This window comes from Pituophis catenifer, unplaced genomic scaffold (assembly GCF_029215685.1).
Source record: "Pituophis catenifer annectens isolate HBS135680 unplaced genomic scaffold, rPitCat1.0.hap2 SCAF_4, whole genome shotgun sequence".
Taxonomy (NCBI): domain Eukaryota; kingdom Metazoa; phylum Chordata; class Lepidosauria; order Squamata; family Colubridae; genus Pituophis; species Pituophis catenifer.
This window is the reverse complement of record NW_027256884.1, coordinates 62,708,026-62,729,518: the sequence shown is the minus strand read 5'-3', so window position 1 is coordinate 62,729,518 and position 21,493 is coordinate 62,708,026. Positions and strand designations below refer to the sequence as shown.

General features: G+C 38.5%; 1 protein-coding gene across 9 annotated transcripts in view; it reads left to right on the top strand.

Annotated features, from left to right (window-relative positions):
* DMD (dystrophin) overlaps positions 1-7,047 on the top strand; it is a 2,096,968-nt gene extending 2,089,921 nt beyond the window's left edge. For 8 of the 9 annotated variants that reach the window (XM_070944209.1, XM_070944203.1, XM_070944204.1 and 5 more), the window contains one exon: positions 4,528-7,047. In XM_070944209.1, the coding sequence (XP_070800310.1) occupies positions 4,528-4,625 (98 nt within the window). In that variant the 3' untranslated portion in view covers positions 4,626-7,047. The remainder of the gene's footprint in view (positions 1-4,527) is intronic. The other variant, XM_070944202.1, reaches the window with a different exon arrangement.
* Positions 7,048-21,493: the final 14,446 nt, after the last annotated feature.

Here is a 21,493-nt window from a genome sequence, read left to right as displayed (position 1 = left end):
TCATAAGGTACAACACTTAATGATAGTTATAGGGAACAAATAAGCAATTAAATCATATTAGGAAACAGTCAGTATAAATCGTAAGGATACCAGCAACAAGGTTACAGTCATACAGTCATAAGTGGGAGGAGATGCTTGTTAAAATGCCAGGTTTTTGAGATGTAAGAAAGTCAGACTATATAGATATATAAGCTGTACCATTCAATTGAAAAGCAAATTGAAATCTTTTGGGGAAATAACAATAGAACTAGAATAATATGGCTACATAAGTGTGCACACCCTTAAACTAGTACTTTGTTGAAGTACCTTTTGATTTTATGACAGTATTGCGTCTTTTGGGGTAGGAGTCTATCAGCTGAGACATCTTGCCTTGGGAATCTTTGCCCACTCTTCCTTGCAAAAGCACTTCAAATCTGTTAGATTGCAAGGTCTATGCACAGACCTCCTCAGGTCACCTTGCAGATTTTCAATTGGATTCAAGTCTGCTTTGGTCAGGCCATTCCAAAACTGATTATCTTCTAGTTAATCCATTTTTTGGTTGATTTGGAGGTATACTTTGGATAATTGTCTTATTGAAAGGTGAAATTCCTTTTCATCTTCAGCATTTTAGCAGAAGCCTAAAGATTTTGTTCCAAAATTAACCAATATTTGGAACTGTTTGATATGTTTAATTTAATGAAAAGAAAAAATAGGGATGACATGATAGCAGCATTCCAATATCTAAGGGGCTGTGACAAAAACAGGGTGGAGGGGTCAACCTATTTTTCAAAGCACTTGAAGGCAGAACAAGAAGCAGTGGATGGAAGTCAAGGAGAGAACCAACCTAGAACTAAGGAGAAATTTCTGACAGAACAATTATTCAGTGGAACAACTTGCATCCAGAAGTTATGGGTGCTCCAACACTGGAGGCTTTTAAGGAGAGATTGAACCACAATTTATCTGAAATGTTATGGGGTTTCCTGGTTGAGCAGGGGGTTGGACTAGAAGACCTCCAAGGTCCCTTTCCAGTTATTGCGTTACTTTGTTCTGTTCATAATTGCCTCCACCTTGACTAAAAAGCCCTAGCTCCAGCTGAAGAAAAGCAGCTCCAAAGCATAATACAGGTAATCCCCGGGTTATGAGCATTCACTTAGCAAATGTTTGAAGTTACGCGATCAGCACCCTAGCATTTCCGAACAAGGCCCGAAACTACAAATCTTGCAGCACCATGGCAGTTGTTCACCCTTATGAACAACCACAAGGGCTCTGCAACGTTCATCTTGCATATTGCCAGCCTTATTCGGCCATCCAGAGGCCTCACTTGGCAACATGCCGGCTGAAATGGAGCTTCTGAGGGGTGGATCCACCCCTCAGAAGCCCCATTGTAGACCGAAATGGGAGTCCGCATAGGGCTCAATTGAGCCTCGGAGAGGCAGATCCAGCCCCCGGAGGTTCAGATCCGCCCCTGGAGGTTCCATTTCAGCCTGCAACAGACCGGGGGAGGCCCAAACAGGGCTCAGGATGCTGGAGTGGAGACAGCTTGCTAGACCTTCACATGGTAATTGACCCAGCACACCAGGTTGGGGGGGGAAGCAATTGTAGGGAACATGAGGTATTTCAGTGGGTCGGAGAAGCCTTGGGTGGTCTTAAGCAGGTGGCCTGTTCCATCGGTAGGTCCCCCAGGGCCTTCCCCACCCTGAAATACCTCATGTGCACTTAGTGAGCCTCGCATTCCATTAGCAAATGCATGGGTTCAAGGTACGAGATTCACTCCCACAAATCCTCAGGTTACAAATGAAATGGGCAGGCTCCATTACATTTGTAGCTCAAGAACTACCTGTACTGCCACCACCATTCTTCCCTGTGAATCTGGTGTACTATGGTGATGTACAGTGTCTTTGCACCAAACATAGATTTTGGAATTTCAAATGTTCAACCTTGGTCTTATCAGACCATAACACATTTTCCTACATGCTTTTTTCAGATTTGATGCAGGTTTTTTTCAAAATATAACCAGGCTTAGATGTTTTTCTTTGTAAGAAAAGGCCCCCGTCTTGCCACCCTACCCCACAGTCCAAACATATGAAGAACATAGGAGATTGTTGTCGCATGTAATAACAGCCAGTACTTGCCAGAACTTCCTGCAGCTCCTTTAATGTTGCTGTTTTTGACAGTCCCTTAGACCAGTTTTTTTATTTTTTTTATAAATTTTGGAGGGACATCATTTATTGGTAATGTCACTGTTCTGCCATGTTTTCTCCACTTGTTGATGACTGTCTTCACTGTGTTCCATAGTATATCAAATGCCTTGGAAATTTTTTTGTACCCTTCTCCTTACTGATACCTTCCAACAATGAGACCCCTTTGACGCTTTGTCAGTTCTTTGCAGACCATGACTTGTAAGAAACAACTAAATAAATGTCAGAAAAATCCTACTAGCACACCTGATCTATATATAGGCTTGGTCAGTATCACTTTAATTGATGGCAGATGGGTAATGACTACTATTTAATGTCAGTTTGGAAGTGATTGGTTAATTCTGAACACAGCACATCCATACCTATAAGAGCATGTGAACACTTATGGAACCACTTTATTGTAAGTTTTTATTGTTATTTTCCCTCTAAAAAAATCTTAGTTTTTTCAATTGAATTGTACAATTTATATTATGTTAAAGGTGGAAAAAATTCTGAAATAATTATTTATCTTGGTCTGATTTTTTACATCTCAAAAACCTGGCATTTTAATAGGGGTATGCAGACTCTATGGCCACTATAACATAGTGATTCTGTGGACCTTGGATTAATTTCCATTCAGAGATACAAAATGGTCTGAAAATCAGGAATATAAGGTTCAAAAATGCACATTATGCATATGCAGAATATGCATACGATTCAACAAAATATATGTGTCTGCACAATTTTTTGCTAGAAACTAATGTGGGAGTTTGGCCATTTTCTTGCAGGTGATCAATCATTGCATTCTGATGTTTTTCCTAATTTGCTTTATATCCGCCACTTCTTGTACCCATATTAATGATTAATAATTTGTTGTATCTTGGTATATATTTTGTAATTCAAATAGGAAACCAGCTCTGTGTGATATTATTCACCCATTGAATGAAATTTTGCTGTTGTCTTCCTTCAATTAGCAATAATAATTTAAAAGTTAGCATAAATATATATAACTGGTTTAAATCTTAATTTTAGTTCCAATAAAGATCTTCTCTGAGATAAACTCATGTTTATCAGCATTTAAACCTTCTTCTAGCTATGCTATTAATTACAATTGATCCAGTTAGGTGTTACAAAAATTGATTAATCTACAAATACTTTTGCAATAAAGCCTGCATATTGTCATGCACATTTAACTTTGGAATGTTCATGCACGTAGCTTTGAAATTGTTTTGCAGTGTGGTGCTAATGAAAAGTGCTTTTCAGATTTTACTCAACTATACTACTGATTGTGCTGTGTCAAATAATTCCAAATTATTTGATACACTCCTTGTGTTTTACCTCATTTTTCATAATTTATTGAGGATACCTCTTTCCTGAAGGGCGTATTGTATTAATTGTATTACAGGTAGTTCTTGAGTTACAAATGTAATAGAGCCTTCCTATTCCATTTGTAACCCAAGGATTCATGGGAGTGAATCTCATACCTTGGACACGATCACTCCCTTCTTTCACCCATGCATTCGCTAATCAAATGCCTGGTTCGTTAAGTGCACATGAGGTATTTCGGAGTGAAGAAGGCCATGGGGAGCCTAGTGATAGAACAGTAGGATAGAACAGGCCACCTGCTTAAGACTACCCAAGGCCTCCCCGACCCGCTGAAATATGTCATACTCCCCACAATTGCTTCCCCCAACTTGCCATGCCAAGTCACTTACCATGCAAACATCTCTCAGCCACGTGCGCCCCTCTGACACTCTGTTTTGGTATGTGCAGGCCTCACCCAGCACTCTGCAGGCCAAAACAGAGCTTTGGAGGGGCATCCTAAGGTGGCGCAGTGGTTAGAGTGCAGTACTGCAGCTTCTTCAGCTGACTGCTAGTTCAGCAGATCAGCAGATCAAATCTCACCAGCTCAAGGTTGACTCAGCCTTCCATCCTTCCGAGGTGGGTAAAATGAGGACCCAGATTGTTGGGGGCAATATGCTAATGCAATATGTTAATATGCAAAATGCTATATGCTAACTTTGTAAACCGCTTAGAGAGGGCTGTAAAGCACTTTGAAGTGGTATAGAAGTCTAACTAATAAATAAATAATCCCTCCGAATCTCTGTTTTGGCCTGCAAAGTGGAGTGGAGAGGAATAGGCAAGATGAATGTTGCAGAGCCTCTGTGGTTGTTCGTAAGGACGAACAACTGCCGTGGTTCTGCAACATTTGTAGTTTTGGGACTTGTTTGTAAACACTAGGGAGCGTTTATCACATAACTTTGAATGTTTGCTATGGGAACTCTCATAACCCAGGGATTACCTGTAATTATGATCTTTACAGATATTCACAAGACAGATCAATTTATGCCTCTCTTTTTTTTTTTTACAGGCAACAATGTAGTTAACCTTTTCCACATGGCAGATGACTTGGGCCGAGCAATGGAAACCTTAGTGACAGTGATGACTGACAACAAATTAGTAGAATAACAAGTTCTATTTTACAACTTCAGGCATAACCTGCATGGTTTTTATAATATTCATATGATGGAGGATTAGACTGTAAGAGTTTACATGAAAACAAATCTATATTTTTGTGAAGGGTAGTGGTACTATACTGTAGATTTCAGTAGTTTCTTAAGTCTGTTATTGTTTTGTTAACAATGGCAGGTTTTACACATCTATGCAATTGTACAAAACATAAAGAAAACTACATGTAAAATCTTGACAGCTAAATAACTTGCCATTTCTTTATATGGAACGCATTTTGGGTTGTTTAAAAAGAATTTATAGCTGTTATAAAGAAAGATTGTAAACAAAGTGTGCTTTATAAAAATGTTTATATAAATCCCTAAAAAAAACAAAGAAAAAAAATGAGGCAGTGCATTTGTTTAGCATCACTTCAACTTGGTAATTATACACAACAGATATTCATGTTCTGTGTTCTTTTCCTTAAAATCAAACAGAATTTCTGCAACACCAAACAGTCAGCCTACATTTCTTCTTGTATCTGACTAGCTCTTGCTTTAAAATTATTATTTTCCAAAGTTTCTAGTTGAGATAGCTTTCCATGTCCTGAGCAAGTCTTACTAGAATTATCCAGCTAGTTGGCAATAATATGAAAGAGCACATTACATGACAAATATCAGAATTTGCAAAAATAAGATAAATTGAACTCATATTCTAAACTCTTTATTTCCTCTATACTTTGAATCTGAATGTTAAAAGTAAACACAAAATAGTAATTGCCTTATTGAATTATACCAGTGGACTTAGGTGTCCTTATCCTGCCTCTGGCACTGGCCAGCACCTTAATGTTTCAAAGTAAAAATATGATTTGCTTTCATGCCCTGTGATGCCACTTTTTATCAGATATTCTGCATCTGTGTGTGTATTGGGATGAAGACTTGACTACAGATACCAGTCTGTAATCTGTTTAATCTTTAGATTATTCATATTATTATTTAATATTTCATTTTTATAGAAAAAGTATTGAGTATTGAAAATTGCCTAAATTCTTTAAAACACACAAAGCACTAGTTTTTGCCTTGTAACAAATTCCAAGGACCCACACCAGTTCCACACCAACAGTAATAAAACTGAATAGTGTGACACAATGGTAAACATCAACTCTATCAGTTGCTTAAAGTAGTCACACTACTTCATGAGAAGCTGATTGTCCAAAATGAAATCCAGCAATCCTACTCTACAAGTAATGCCGCACAATTAACAATGACTCAGGAGAGGGATGATAAAAAACAGATGTTAGAAAAAAGTCTCTCAAATTTACTATTATAAAATGTTGAGGTGCTGTTAACAAAAGCTTCATAATTTCTTTTTTTTTTCCACCAGCCTTTAATTCCATTGTCTAAAGACAGATTTTTACCACCTAATAAACTTTAATACTTTGCAAAAGTTAAATCTGTTACCTCTTGTATAATTAAAACACAGGAGAAAAATATATTTTATTTTTTAATGCTACTTAACATTCAACATGGGTAGTCATGGTATTTCTAACTCACTTTCGTTTTGTGGTGTTCCTGACAATTATGTAGAGAAGGTATGCATCGTCAACCACTTATCCATTGTGTAAACTGATGTTCTTTTAATACCAATACAGTATACAACAATTAAAATTTAGCAATTCTCAAAGAAAGTCCATACATTTTAATGCTTTTTTAAAGACTTTGGGTACAATTCAGTCTAGCATGAGCACAGTGATTACCCACAAATAAATTAGTCTAGAGTTTTAAAAAGCTTGCTCTTTCTTTAGTGAGTCTTGTATGCATCTCCCTGAGACGACAAGCTTTCCCTCTCATTCAGGAGTATTTTCTTCACTTCTGAGGATGCACACTAAGATGAGCATTAAAAGGGCTCTTTTATGTCCTACACGAATCCTACTCTTTGTAAGGACCGCACTGATGCAATGGTAGACTGAATCATAGGGTTCATTTACGAATGAATATCCTATATATTTCATACCCTTTATGTAAGATTTTACAGATTCAGTTATAGATGGGATTTTTTTTTATGCCTTAAATTCTCTTAAATTTTAAAAGATTTGAGACTAATAGAGTGCACAACTATTTTCATCAGGGTTATTTCTTTTTTAGACATTAGTTTTGAAGTGAGTCTGTCGAAAATATATAAAAGAGTTTAAGAGCTTTATTGCTGCTTTTAAAGAGTTTCTTTGGAACTATTTCATGTTCCTTATATCCATACACTACTAAACTATAAAGCATTTTCAGTATAACCGAATATTGTCTGGTATGTTATACCATTTTCATGCAGTACTGATTTATTACTTGGGTATCATTTATTGTGTTCTAACATCAACACTGTAACATTTACTAGTTATTTTTATAAATTTCAGTTTTACTGCATTTTTCACAACATATTGAATTTTACCAAATATATGCCTTACTTACTGTATTGTATACTGCTTTACTGTGTATATCAATAAAGCATGTAATTATGTTACAAAGTGTGCCATTTTTACTAGTATAGCAGCACTGGATTCTTCTTCCACAAGAGTGTCAGTAGGAACAGAATAGGAGGGAGAGAAGCTGCAGGATTACATCTGCGATGCACACTTGCACATATATTTATTTTAACTTGCACTTTGAAGTCAACACTGCTATTAAGTGGCATTTGAGAGAGAGATTATTCTCCCTCTCAAAGAAGTCATAGAATGATAAACAAAACAGTTTATTTTCTCTAAAATAATTATCAATCATTTAGTGAACATCCAAAACAGACAATTACAACTGCATAGAGAGCAGTTGTACATCTGGGCTTGCATGTAACATCTGCTAGCAATTTCTTAATCAGGTATTCCAGAGATAGTATTGTGGTTATGAAGCTACTTTATAGAGTTGCTGATAAATACAGCCCTAATATAGAACAGACTACTTATGGGACCCATGATGAATTATAGATAGTTCTTATTTAGCAACTGCCTCATTTAGCAATGGTTTTCAGTTACAATAGTGAGGAAAAAGTAACCATGACAAGTTCTTGCATTTATGACTTTCATAGGTGTATAAAACAGAAAAGCTGAAACAATCATAAACGCAGTTGCAGTTTCATTAAGCAACTGCTTTGCTTAAGGACAGAGTTGCTTGTCCCAGTTGTAACTAAATGGGGACTACCTATACATGTCAAGTTGCAATAAATAAAACAATGAACTACACATGTAAGGTATTAAAAGAAGTTTTAAAAAACTTGCTGAAATATATTTTCAACCCTACAAAAGACAATCAAATCCATACAGTCTAGAAAACCGAAGCAAGTAACTGAGGCACAATAAAAAGTGAAGTGTCACTTTGTATTTACCTAGCTACAGCTATAACTACAAAGCAAGGAAGCCTGAAAGCCAAACTAAAACCTACACAAAAACTGGCCAAAATGATTTCTCTAATCTTCATCACTCCATACTTAGAATCTAGTTCAGGGGTGAAATTCAGCAGATTCTGGAAAACCTGTAGCAGAAAGTTTGAGTAGTTCGGAGAACTGGCAAATACCACCTCTGGCTGGCCCCAGAGTGGGGTGGGAATGGAGATTTTGCAGTATCCTTCCCTGCCATGCCCACCAACCCACGCCATGCCCACAGAACGGGTAGTAAAAAAATTTGAATTCCATCATTGATCCAGTTATTTTTTTTTTTTTATTGCAAAAGTTTTACAATTACATTTTCACCCCCTTTTTCACCCCCCACCTCCCGCCCCAAACCTCCCATCCTCCCTAACCCTCCCTAACCCTCCCCCCCCCAGACTTCCCTATTACTTACTCATAACTAATGACACTAATATATAAGCCTGAACCCGTCCCTCCCCCTATAAAATTTTTCCTCTTTATCCCTTTGCATTAAAATATTTCTAATACATTATTTTCAAATAAAAGCTATTTGATACTTTCTAGTTTGATATTTGTTCTGAACATATTCTATCCACCTTTTCCATTCCCATTCATAAGTCTCTTGTGAACAATCTTTTAAATACGCTGAAATCTTCGCCATCTCTGCAAAACTGGCCATCTTCACAGTCCATTCCTCGATAGTGGGCAAAGCTTCATTCTTCCAGTATTTACCTATCAACAGTCTTGCTGCTGTTATCATATACAATATCAATTTTGTTTCACCCAATGTAAAACCCTTAACTATACCCAATAAAAACAGTTGTGGAGAAAACTGAATTTTTTTCTTCAAAACATTCTGCATGACCCACCAAATTTTTATCCAAAAAGCCTTAACTTTCCTACAGGTCCACCAAACATGATAATACGTAGCATCCAAACATTCGCATCTCCAACATTTTGGCTGAACATTAGGGTACATACATGACAACTTTTTGGGATCTAAATGCCATCTATAAAACATTTTATAGAAATTTTCCCTCAGATTCTGCGACTGTGTAAATTTAACATTCTGAACCCAAATTTTTTCCCATGTTTCCAACATCACTGGTTCTTCAAAATTTTGTGCCCACTTAATCATACAATCTTTAACTAATTCAGTTTCTGAGTCCCTTTCTAGCAAAACATTATAAAGCCTTTTAATATGCATTGGACCTTTCTCTTTTATATGTCTAACCAATTCTTCCTCATGCAACATAATACCAGTTTTTTGGTCCTCTTTCCATCTCAATTGTAATTGATTATATTGTAACCAAGTTAGATTAAGTCCTTCATCCAACAGTGTCTGTAATGTCTTCAGCTGCCATCTGCCCGCATCTGTAAAAAGAACCTCTTTATATAAAAACCCCCCGAGTGACATTATATTTGTATTCCACAAAGTATGACCAAGATCCAACCATAGCGGTATTTTGTAATCCCATTTGAGTCGGTGCTTCTTCCAAACTCTCATCAAGGAGTCTCTAAGTATATGGCTTTTAAATACTTTATCTACTTTGTCGTCATAAAATAAATAAGCATGCCATCCAAATTCGAGATCAAAACTTTCTGCGTTTAGTATTCCAGTCTTTTTACTTCCAAACCAATCACTTGTTAAAGTTAAAGCTGCAGCATCATAATATAACTGTAGGTTTGGGAGTTTAAGGCCTCCTCTTTCTGGAACATCTTGCATAATTTTCAGTTTCACTCTCGGCTTCTTCTCGTTCCAGACAAACTTATTCACACCAGACTGCCAAACTTTCAATTGTTTATCACTTTTAAGCACCGGAATCATTTGAAACAAAAACAGAAGTCTTGGCAAAATATTCATCTTAACTGCTGCTATTCTTCCAAGTAAAGACAGTTGCAGCTTTTTCCAGGTCTCCATATCTTTCTGAACCTCTCGCCACAACACCTCATAATTATTTTGAAACAATTCAAATTTGATTCTGCAACCTGAACTCCAAGATATTTTACCTTAGGTACAATTTCAAAACCTGCCCTCCTTTCAAGCTCATATTTACGATCTTGTGTCATATTTTTAACTATCATTTTGGTCTTTTTTGAATTCAGTCTAAAACCTGAAACTCTACCATAATCTTGTATAATGTCATTCATCAAAATTATTGATTCCATTGGTTGTGATAGGGTAACCACCAGATCATCTGCAAATGCCTTTATTCTGTAATCCTCTTGCCTTATCATTATACCTTTCAAAATTTTTGAGTCCCGTATTGTGTTTAACAAGACTTCCAATGTTAAAATAAATAAAAGTGGGGACAACGGACATCCCTGTCTTGTTCCTTTTTCAATTTTAAACTCTGTCGTCAAACTTCCATTAATAATAATCTGTGCCTTTTGCTCTTGATAAATTGCTGAGATTGCCTGTATAAATTGGTCCCCAAAGTTCATCTTTTTTAAAGTCTTTAATAGAAAATTCCAATCCACTCTATCAAAGGCCTTCTCTGCATCCAAAAAAGCCAGCACTGCAGGAATCTGTTTATTCTTATCAAGATATTCCAATAAATCTATTACTTGCCTTACATTGTCCTTCATATATCTGCCTTCAATAAATCCCGCTTGGTCCTCATGAATCACCTTTTGAATTACTGGCATCAATCTGTTGGCTAATACCTTCGCATAAATTTTATAGTCTGTATTCAAAAGAGATATTGGTCTATAATTCTCTGGTTTTTTAGGACCAACTTGTTCTTTTGGTATCAAAGATATATAAGCAGTTGTCCAAGATGGGGGTATTTTACCCCCTTGTTGAATGTTACAAAATAAGTCTCTAAGTTGTCCCACCATTTCAGCTTGCAAAGTTTTATAATACACTGCAGTCAGACCATCCGTGCCAGGAGCTTTGGCTGTTTTTAACTGTTTAATTGCTGCTGTTATCTCCTCCTCTGTTATGGGATAATTCATTCTTTCCTTTTGTTGATCGGTAATTTTTGTAATTCTCTTATCATTTAAATATTTTTCTATAAGTCCATTCTGCACCTCTTCTTTAGCATATAATTTAGTATAATAATCCACAAAAGCTTCTTTAATTAATTTTTGTTGAAAGATTTCTTTCCCGCCAATATCAATACTATCAATAGTCCGTATACTTTGTTTTTTCCTCAATGTGTAAGCCAACCATCTGCCCGGTTTGTTAGCGTTGCAAAATGTATTATGCTTCGCATATTGTAGGCTTGTTGCAACTTGTTCCGCCATAAGCATTTGAAATTGGTCCTTCAAAAGTTTTATAGCACCTCGAATTCTTTCATCTGTTGGATTTTTAATAAGTAGCTGTTCTTTATTCTTTATTTCCATTTCCAACTCGATTCTTTTCTTTTGTCGGAACTGTCTATGTTTAGAGTTCATATAGATAAGTACCCCTCTCATATAAGCTTTACTTGCATCCCAAACAATTTCGATTGGAGTACCTTTATTCAAATTTATTTCAAAAAATTCTTTCAAGTGCTTTTTAAGTTCTATTATATTTTTTTCGTATCTAAACAAGTTCTCATTTAATCTCCAGGAGCGTCTCTCAACCTTATCCATCTCAATTTCTATCCATACAGGGCTATGGTCAGTCAAAGTTCTTGGAAAAATCTTTGTTCTTTTGGTCTTAGCAAGTAGATCATTTGACAACAGGATAAAGTCAATCCTAGAAAAAGATCTATGTCTATCAGAAAAAAAAGTGTAATCCAATACATTTAAATTATGTATTCTCCAAACATCTTTTAATTCCATATCTTCTTTCATATCAAAAAAAGTCTGTGGTAGTCTAATTCTAGACTTTGCCAAGCTCTTTTTATCTAATTTAGAATCAATTACTCCATTCCAGTCTCCCATAATTAAAATAGATCTATAGTCCCATTGCAATATTTTAGTATATAATATCTTATAAAAATAATCCTGTTGTTGGTTGGGAGCATAAATTCCAATCAAAAGAATTGGTCCATTTGCTGTAAGCAATTCAATTGCTACAAACCTACCTTCTTGATCTGCTTCTATAACTTTCGCTGTTAATTTTTTATTTACATAGATAACCACACCATTCTTTTTCTGCGATGTCGAAGATATAAAATGTAATCCTAATTTTGAGTTTATCAAATATTTTTGATCTTGAGTAGTTATATGCGTTTCTTGTAAACATATTATATCATTATTAAATTGTTTCAAATATGTAAATATTTTCTTCCTTTTCTGTGCTGAATTCAACCCATTGACATTCCAAGATAGACACTTAAAGGTCATCGGCCTCTTTCTGGAGCGCGGAGCAATATCTTTGAAGTTCCTCCGAAAGCTTCGATCTCGCTCCTCCCATAGCGCCACTCTCTTGTACGGTACTCTTAACTGCCTTCTTGTCTTGTCTTTCCTGTTGTTGTTGTTGCTGTTGTTTAAATAGCTTAGATTGAGCTCTAGTTATACGTTGATCTTTCACTTCAGCCAACTGAATCAAATCCAAAATTGGAGAAGAATCCAGCAAGGGCTCACTCAAAAAACCTCCTTCTGCACCTTGCACTGTTTCTAATTCCTGCTTAGACTGTTCTTCCAATTGCCTCTCTTCACTCTCCTTAATCTCCAAAACTGTAGATGTACGTGGAGATGGAGTTCTTTCCTTAAGTATAGTACTATAAAAATGTTGTGCCTTCTCCACGGTATTCAGCCGATATCCTTCTCCCTTGTATCTAAAAATTATCCCAGCTGGTGCATCCCACCGGAAAGGTATCTGTAAATTTTTCAATTCCTTAACAAGAAAACCAAATTCTTTTCTAGCTTTCAGCATTTTAGGAGGTAATTCTTTAAAAATTTCAAGTCGTGAGCCCCCCACTTGTATAGAAGTATGAAAAGATTTTTGCAGGATATGATTTCTAATTTCTCTATCAGTGAAATATATCACCACATCTCTAGGCAGTTGTCTTTGTCTGGCCACCCAAGAGTTGACTCTGTAAATTTTATCTATTTTGTGAAATACCAAATCAGGACTAGCTTGTAAAATCTTAGCCAAGGCTTCAGAGCAAACTTGTCTCAAGTCCTGTCTCTCCTCCTCTCGAATTCCCCGAAGCCGTATAGCAAATTCCATCGCCCGGAATTGTATCATAACAATCTCATCTTCAATTCTCTGCATTTTATTGTCAACTTCATCAATTTTATAATCATTGTCTTTCATCTTGACATTAACTTCTGATTTAAATTCTTCAACTTTAAAATCAACTTTCCCAATAAATTCTACCAGGCCAGACGCCACTTCTGATATTTTTTTGGTCACCTTTTTTTGATTCTGATTCACCATGTCTTTAACTTCATTAATTTCCTGCATAAATTCCTGATGTGATTTTTGAAGTTTATCATCTATCTCCTGTTGGGATTTTTGAAATTTGTCATCCAAAGTTTTAGAAATAAATTCTTTTAAATCTCCCACATCAAATTCTTTTTTCTGAGTTTGTAACTGTTGAGCAGGGGGAGGTTGCTTTTCATGTTTGTGTGTGGGGGATCCCCCCCCTAACGCCTTCCCTTCCTGCTTCTTTGAAGCCATCCTGGCTCGTGATCTAGTTTTTCTGAAAAGGGAGGTTCCTTTTCCTTTCCCTCCTGCACAAAGACTTCTAAAAAAGTCCCCCAGATTTAATCAAATAAAGACTTGAATAAAGCAAAGTCCAGTATTAAAAAAGGAGAAATTATTGTTTCTCTTTTAACAAGCAGGGCAACTTTGTAACAACTTGGAAACTTTGTAACAAAACAAGATAACTTCACCAATCCACATTCACTGGCTCGTTAACTCAGAGGCTAGGCGCCATATTTTTTTCCTTTCAAAGCACTTTCACTCACTCGCATTTCTCAAATTGAAAGTCAATAAAGTGCTGATACTTGCGTTTCCAAATTTCAGGCTTCAGATAGTTTCGCTGTTTATTAAAGCCGGTTCTTTCGCTTTAAGTTTCCTGCAGCCGGCTTGTTCTGCAGAGGCAGAATCGTCCCACGTCGCCCGGAGTTTCAGCAGGCTGGAAGGGAGCCACGCCTGTTCTCTCCCCAGAAACTTCCCTGGGGGGTCACAGGGGCTCAACCAGTGCCCTGCGATCTCTCTTCTTCAATCCTTTAGGATCTAGAAGTTTTCGAGCCGCTTCTTCGTTTCGAAGCGGCTCTACAGGCGGCGGGGCTGGCGGAGCTTCAAAGAGCGCCGCCGACGCCGGAGACAAGGAAACCGGAAGTCCATTGATCCAGTTATTAAACAGTTATTCTTTCTTAAGAAAGAAAAAATATTCAAACATTTGACTATTCAAACAGCTAAGTATATTTCTTCAGAATAAATTTAGATTTACATCAGAAGTGTGCAGTGCAGTAAGGTGAATGATCTTCCAGCTGACAAGAAAGAAGACTTGCTTGATGGAAACATCTCTATGTATGAAAAATCAGAACTATGTAAAATGGGTGCAGAGATGGGTGGACAGGGAACAGTATATAGCTATTCATCCCTTGTTTTGAAAATATAATAGCATATTGAAAGGCTCACATGATGTTCTCATGAAGATAGGTGACATTCCTCTTTAAAAGATGGGATTAGATTAAGGTGACCAGATTTTAACATTGGTAAAGAGGGACATTGTGGGCGTGGCTTATTTTGTGGGCGTGGCTACCTGGTCATGTGACTGGGTGGGCGTGGCTAGCTGGTCATGTGACCGGGTGGCCATGGCTATGTGTATAGGGTAAGGTGAACAGATTTTAACATTGGTAAGAGGGACACCATTGTGGGTGTGGCTTATTGTGTGGGCGTGGCTTGGAGGCCATGTGACCAGGTGGGCATGGCTAGCTGGTCATGTGACCGGGTGGCCATGGCTACGTGTATAGGGACTACTCAGAGGGCTGGAAAGTCATTTCTGACAGGTCCTCACACTTTTGACTGGTCCTCGCACTTATGACCATCCTCACATTTATGCCCGTGCAGCATTCTTAACAACCATGTCACTCATTACACAACTGCTTCTTTTCACCATGGTGACAAGATAGGGCAAAAACGTAAAATGTGAGGACAGTCGTAAGTTCGAGGACTGGTCAAAAGTGCGAGGACCAGTCAAAAATAACTTTCAGCCCTCTGAGTAGTCCATATGCATAAAAGGATACAGTAATAGAGAGGGATGAAGGAAGGGAAGGGAAATTAGAGTAGGAGTGACGGTAAGAGGGAGGAAGAGAGGAGGAGAAGGAGAAAGGAAGAGGAAATAGGGAGGAGAAGAAGAGGGTGGGGGGAAGAGAAAGTAAGAAGGAAAGAAAAGAGAGGTGGTAGGTTTGAGGAGAAAGATTGCTGTACAATAAAAAAGATGAAAGGGAAGAAAGCCAACCCCAAACAAATATAAAGATATTAAGATAAAGAATGAATTGTTAAACTTTAAAGAATAAAAGAGAACAAATATGAATAAATAGCAATAATTAGAAACACACATACAAACATACAATGTATTTTCTTTGAACAGAATATTTGGCTGGTTCACAAATTTAAACAGTGTTTAGTCATTTCAATTAAATTTACAATTTCTATATTTCCTTTTTGCCATATTTATTCCTCATCTATTTTTTTAAAAAAACAATATTACCCTTCATCCTCATCTCTAATCTTAATCAAATTCAATTTTTCCCTTCTATTCTATATTATACCCCTTCCCATTGTCATCTATTTTTATATCCATCCTCACATTGGTTAATTATGTAATTATGTAATACAGTTGTTTAATACAAATTCAACATTTTAATATAAATCAATTAGTTATATAACTATCTTTTTTGTATATTAATCAATATGAACATGAATATTCCAATTATTTCCATGCAATCCAATTTCTTACAAATCAATTAATTATACTTACCAATAATAATAAACCAAATAATTTCCCCCATATATTCCTCCAAACCACAACTTAACCATTTCTGCTTTCAGCACAGTATACAATTAATAGTATCTCAATTATTACAATTCCCTAGTTAAAAAGAGCTTTTTTTTCTTTTGTGTTTTAAAATCTTGAACTCTCCTCTTTTGCCCTAAATAATTTCCCATTGTTTGCACCTACCTTTTTTGGTGAGGAAAAGGAAAATAAATCTGCTGCCTAATTTTCCAACGTTGCAAGCAAACAGCAAAGCCAACAGCCTGTTTTACTTTCAGTTTCGTTTTGAGCTTGGTTTGCACAAAGAGAAAAAAAAACTGCTGAGCAATTTAGCAAGAGCAGAGCCCTGCGCAAATCAGCTGAGAGGGGGAAGCCGAGCTAATCAACGTAGGGCGGCCCTTTGAAGCCCTGCGGCAAGAGTTTAAACAGGTTTTTTCCCTCTAGCCATCAGCTGGGACTCAGGAGGCAGCCGGGACTCAGGAGGCAGAATGAAAAATCGGGACTTTTTTAAAACGCCGCGGGACAAATTGCTCAAAAGCGGGACTGTCCCGCCAAAAGCGGGACGTCTGGTCACCTTAGATTAGATCCATGATTAAAGCCAAACTACTGGTTAAACAGGCCTTTAGAATAACCTAACCTAGAGTAGCAGATATTTGTTTGTTTAATATGCCACCCATCTCACTGTTGCAACTCTGGATGTCTTACAAAATGATAAAAAGGATAAATATAAAAACAATTAAAATTAATTGGAATATAGACCAAAAACCAAGAGAACAGAAAGCATGGTAGGAAGGCTCTTCTCTCTTATCCCATCAACTACCTCCAGCATAGAGGGCCCCTATCAGGCCCCAACCCACCCAGCACAGCCACATTTTAATGTCCTTGAAGTCCAAGCGGGTGGAGGCAGATCTTATCTTTGGTGGCAGAATATTCTAAAGAGGCCACAACAAAAAGGCTCTTCTAGACCCCACCAGCGAAAAGTCCTTCATGGATGAGAGCCATAGCAAGCTTCTTCTGAAGTAAGGGCCAATTACATTGGAATAAGCACCTCAGATATCCTGGACCCATATCATAAAGGGCATCAATATTTCCAGCAAAAAAAATAAATAGATGTTCGTTATTTTTTAATTATTTTATTTTTGCATTTATTTAATTGGATAAAATAGTAAGCTTAAAAAGAATATTATTCATTTTAATCTTCAATTTATTCCACAAGAGTGTAAAAATTATTTTGCTTTATCTAATGTCTAGAAAGTTTCAAATCATATTTCAGAGCAGAAGATTGAACTTTAAAGTTTATTTTGTAAAAGAATATCTCGCATTACATGGCAGGATACATATCAGGCATTACTGTAACTACATTCCTTTCCTCTGAGAAAGTGTTTGTCTTAAAGATAGTCGCCATGGGTACCAAGGCAGCAAATGATAGTAATATCAAGGCAGATTAAAGACATCCCATGATAATTTAAATTAAAACCTCAAAATGAGTTAATTAAAAAAGAGATTATGGGTATGTTTCTTAAGTATATCACAAAAGAAAATGCCATTATTACTACACATTAGTATTGTGAACAATTTCCTTGCATATACTATACATTTCTTTAATGGTTAAAAACATGGTAGGTTGTTTCTAAAAGTGCTGTGTCCTTACATTGTATATGTTTTCCTCAGAATATTTGTTGGCTTTATTGTTTATTTAGCCTCTTGATAAAATTGGGAAACAAATTAGTTATCAATATCTTTATACAAAGATATTATATAAACCAGGGGTGTCAAACTCAAGGCCCGTGGGCTGGATGCGGCCCACAGGGTGCTTAGATCTGGCCCGCGGAGCCTCCCTGGAAACAGCGAAGGACAGGCCTGCTATGCCTCTGCCAGCGAAAACAGAGCTCGGGAGGGCCGGATGCGGCTCTCCCAAGGTCCATTTTTTGTTGTGACAGCCTCCTGCAACCCTCTGCCAGTGAAAACAGAGCTCAGGGGGCTGCTCGTGGCCCTCCTGAGCTCTGTTTTCACTGGCAGAGAGCTGCAGGAGGCTCTAGTGGCTGAAAACAAAGTCCGGGCCTCCCCCCAACTCCGTTTTTGCTGACAGAGGACTGCAATAGGCCATGGTGGCTGAAAATGGAGCCCAGGCAGGCTGTGAGTGGTCTCCCCGAGCTCTGTTTTCGCTGACAGAGCAGGAGGCTGTCGCAGCTGAAAACAGTCCCAGGGGGCTGCATGCAACCCCCCCTGACCTGTTTTCGCTGGCAGAGGGCTGCAGGAGGCTGTTGCAGCTGAAAGCAGCCCCCCTGACCTGTTTTTGCTGCAGAGAGCTGCAGGAGGCTGTCGCAGCTGAAAAGGGAGCCCAGGTGGGCCACATGTGCCCCACCCGAGCTCCATTTTCACTGAGAGATGGCTAGCAAAACAAACTACTAGGAAAAGTGGCATTTGATCACAAGGCAAGGAGGCATTGAGAAATATTTCCCCTTTTGCATTTGAGCATCCAAGAAGGGGCAAGAAAGGAGAAAGGGAAAGAGGAAAGACAAACAAAAAGAAGGGAAGATGGGAAGAGAGCAAGGAAGGAAAAAGGAAAGATGGGAAGGAAGAAAGGAGAATAAAGAGAAGGGAAAAGAAAAGGGAAAAAGGGAAAAAGGAAAGAGAAGAGAAGAGAAGGGAAGGGAAGGGAAGGGAAGGAGGGAGGGAAGGAGGGAGGGAGGAAGGAAGGAAGGAGGGAGGGAGGGAAGGAAGGAAGGGAGATTATAATGAGAGGGAGGAAGGGTCTGAGAGAAGTCCTGCCTTAGCATTTGGCCACCAGCCCTTTCACCATCTCCTTGTCGCCATCCCCTCCTGACCTCCCTGGTGGTCTCCCATCCAATCGCTGAGGATGCTTTGGTTACAAAGCAAGGTCTCCACACTTGAAGAGGGAGTGGGCCTCCCTCTGACCCACACACTTTGCCCTTCCCCACACACCATGAGCAACCTGGCCAAGGAGAGTGAGAACAGCAGCAGCAGCCTTGAGAAGGAGGTAAGCACAGCCGGGCACCCACTCGGGGAAGCTGGGTGGGGTTGTGGGGTCCTGGTGCCCTGGGAGCTCAAGGGCTGGGCTGGGTGCTTGCCCTCCACCGCCTAGGGCTCTGAACAGCCTGCGCTGCTGTCCAGGGGTCCTCTGTGCGGCCTGAGAGGGACGGCAAGGCTCCAGGGTTTGGCGCTCTCCCTGGTCTCACCTTCACTGGAGACAATGGATCCTCCCAGCATTGCCTGGCCACCTTAGGTGCCCCTAACATGAGTGATGTTGAGCTGGCCACTCCCCCAAGCCACTCCCACCCCAGCCACTCCCCCCGGCCACACACACACACCCCGGTCCCCCGAGGTCAAACACAATCCTGATGCAGCCCTCAATGAAATCAAGTTTGACACCCTGGATAAAGCAAAACAAATTTTCTCTATTAGAGTTACTATATGATGTCAAAATATTCAGTGAAGGCAATAAAAGTTGGTAAAATTTTATCAAATCAGTAAATACTAACTTTGACTTTTAATTCCAAAAGCATGATTGTAAAGTGGTGGGAATTGATGAAAATGTGATGCTATTTCAATATACAATGTTAATAGTTCACAGATTGAAGGATGTATTTTGGAGAAAAAAATAGTGATACGACACATCACCATAATATGTTGCTAGCAGTTATGAAAAACCAGTTATTTGCACAATTTCCCAACTGTAGAAAACATTTTTAAGAAAATAATATAATAACCACAATAAGTATATAAGGCAGAGTTTGAAATACCCAAGTAATATAGAACACAGGTAATTAGAATGAAGTTGTGTAATTTGAGGCATAATTATTTTATTACTAGCTTTAGAAAATAAATCAAACAAAATGGAGACTGCACCCTTCCCATAATCCTACCCTGCAATCCCATCTACACCATTTAATAGAAGTTCCTTCACCAGCTAACAGCACAGTTCAAGGGCAGCCCTAACGAGATAATTGCAACATAAAGAAATGCCAAACTTCCATCTTCTGGCAGGCTGATGACCCATCTCTTTGAACAGTGGACTCCCTCAGCTTTGCTGCCCTTTTGAAGGTCCATTTTGCCTAATAGAACTCATCCATGTACACCAATAAGAACCTGCCCAGTTCCCCAAAGTGCCCAGTCAATTAAGTTCCTAGGATTTCCCACTTGTAGCCTTCAAATACAAGGTGGGAAAAGCAAAAGTCTTTGCTTTTCCGTTGCTTCTTTCTTCTAAATAAAGCTTTAAAAGAAAGCTTTACTTGTGTGCCTGCTTTCTTGTAAAGCAGGCACACAAAATCATTGCAATAAAGACAGGGCCAGATTTAGATGAAAAGAGGCCCTAGGCCAGTGATGGCTAACCTTTTTGCCATCGTGTGCCGGGGGGGTGTCACACGTGTGCATGTCCACACCCATAATTCTATGCGCCCTGCCTCCACGCATGCACGCACGACCCTCCCCCCCCCGCTCCCCACACTCCTGGCACGGTAGGCCCATTTTTTGCTCTCCCCAGCCTCCAGAGCCTTTCTAGGAGTCTAGGGAGGGCGAAAACGGGCCTTCCCCACCACTCCCTGAGGTCCTCGGGAGGCAGGAAACAGCTTGTTTCCCTACTTCTGGTGGGCCCAGAAGGCCCGAAAACCAGCTGGCCGGCATGTGCATGCATGCTGGATTTGAGCTTGCGTGCCCATCGGTATGGCTATGTGTGCCACCTGTGGCACGCGTGCCATAGGTTCGCCATCACAGCCCTAGGCTATTCCACTTATGAGGCCCTTTCACCTATAGTGAAAGTGTAATTTTAATTTTGCTAACAATTTGAATGTAGGCCCCTCTTGATCTTGAGGCCCTAGGCTGAAGCCTAGTTAGCCTATAGGAAAATCTGGCCCTGAATAAAGATTAGTTGTATTTTGCTTCTTCTTCAGACTGAATCCAGACTAGATGGAGAAAGAAAGAAACTTCTCTCAGAGAAGTTATAAATTACACAGACTCTAACAAGACCATTCTTTTTTGTTTTAAAAAAGGTGTGTGTCACCTCGTAATTGACAATAAATAATTGGCATCTTTTAGAAGATCCCAAAAAGCTAATAAGGTTGGACCTAGTTAATAATACTTAGACAAGAAAACTAAGGTGGTATTTCAGGTTAAGGAAGACAAATACATTTTTGTTAATAAAATTACATGAAAAATTGTATGAAATCATTAAAAGTAAGGTTAGGTTCAAAGGGGTTTTACTTGTATATCATTCTAATATATTGTGTAATAGATCAGCCATATTACAATTAGGCTAAAAAAAGTTTTTAAAAACTTCATGTAACCATCCCTCTTATGTCCTACACTGGGCAACTCTCAAATGTTTGTGTGCTTAAATCCTGCTATTAAAAACAGTGCTGCATCATAAGAATCAAGTATAATAGGAATATAGGATATTTTGGAATACAGGATAGTTTCAGATATTTTTAGTGGGATAAAGATGTTAAAAGAAAAACAGACAGAATATAAGCAAGATTGGGAGGGTTGTTTATTTGTTCTTTGTATCTTTGAGTCAGCATTGACTCCTATCAGCTGCTTGGACAGGTTCCTGATATTCCTTGCAAGATTTTTCAGAAGTGGTTTGCCCTTGTCTCC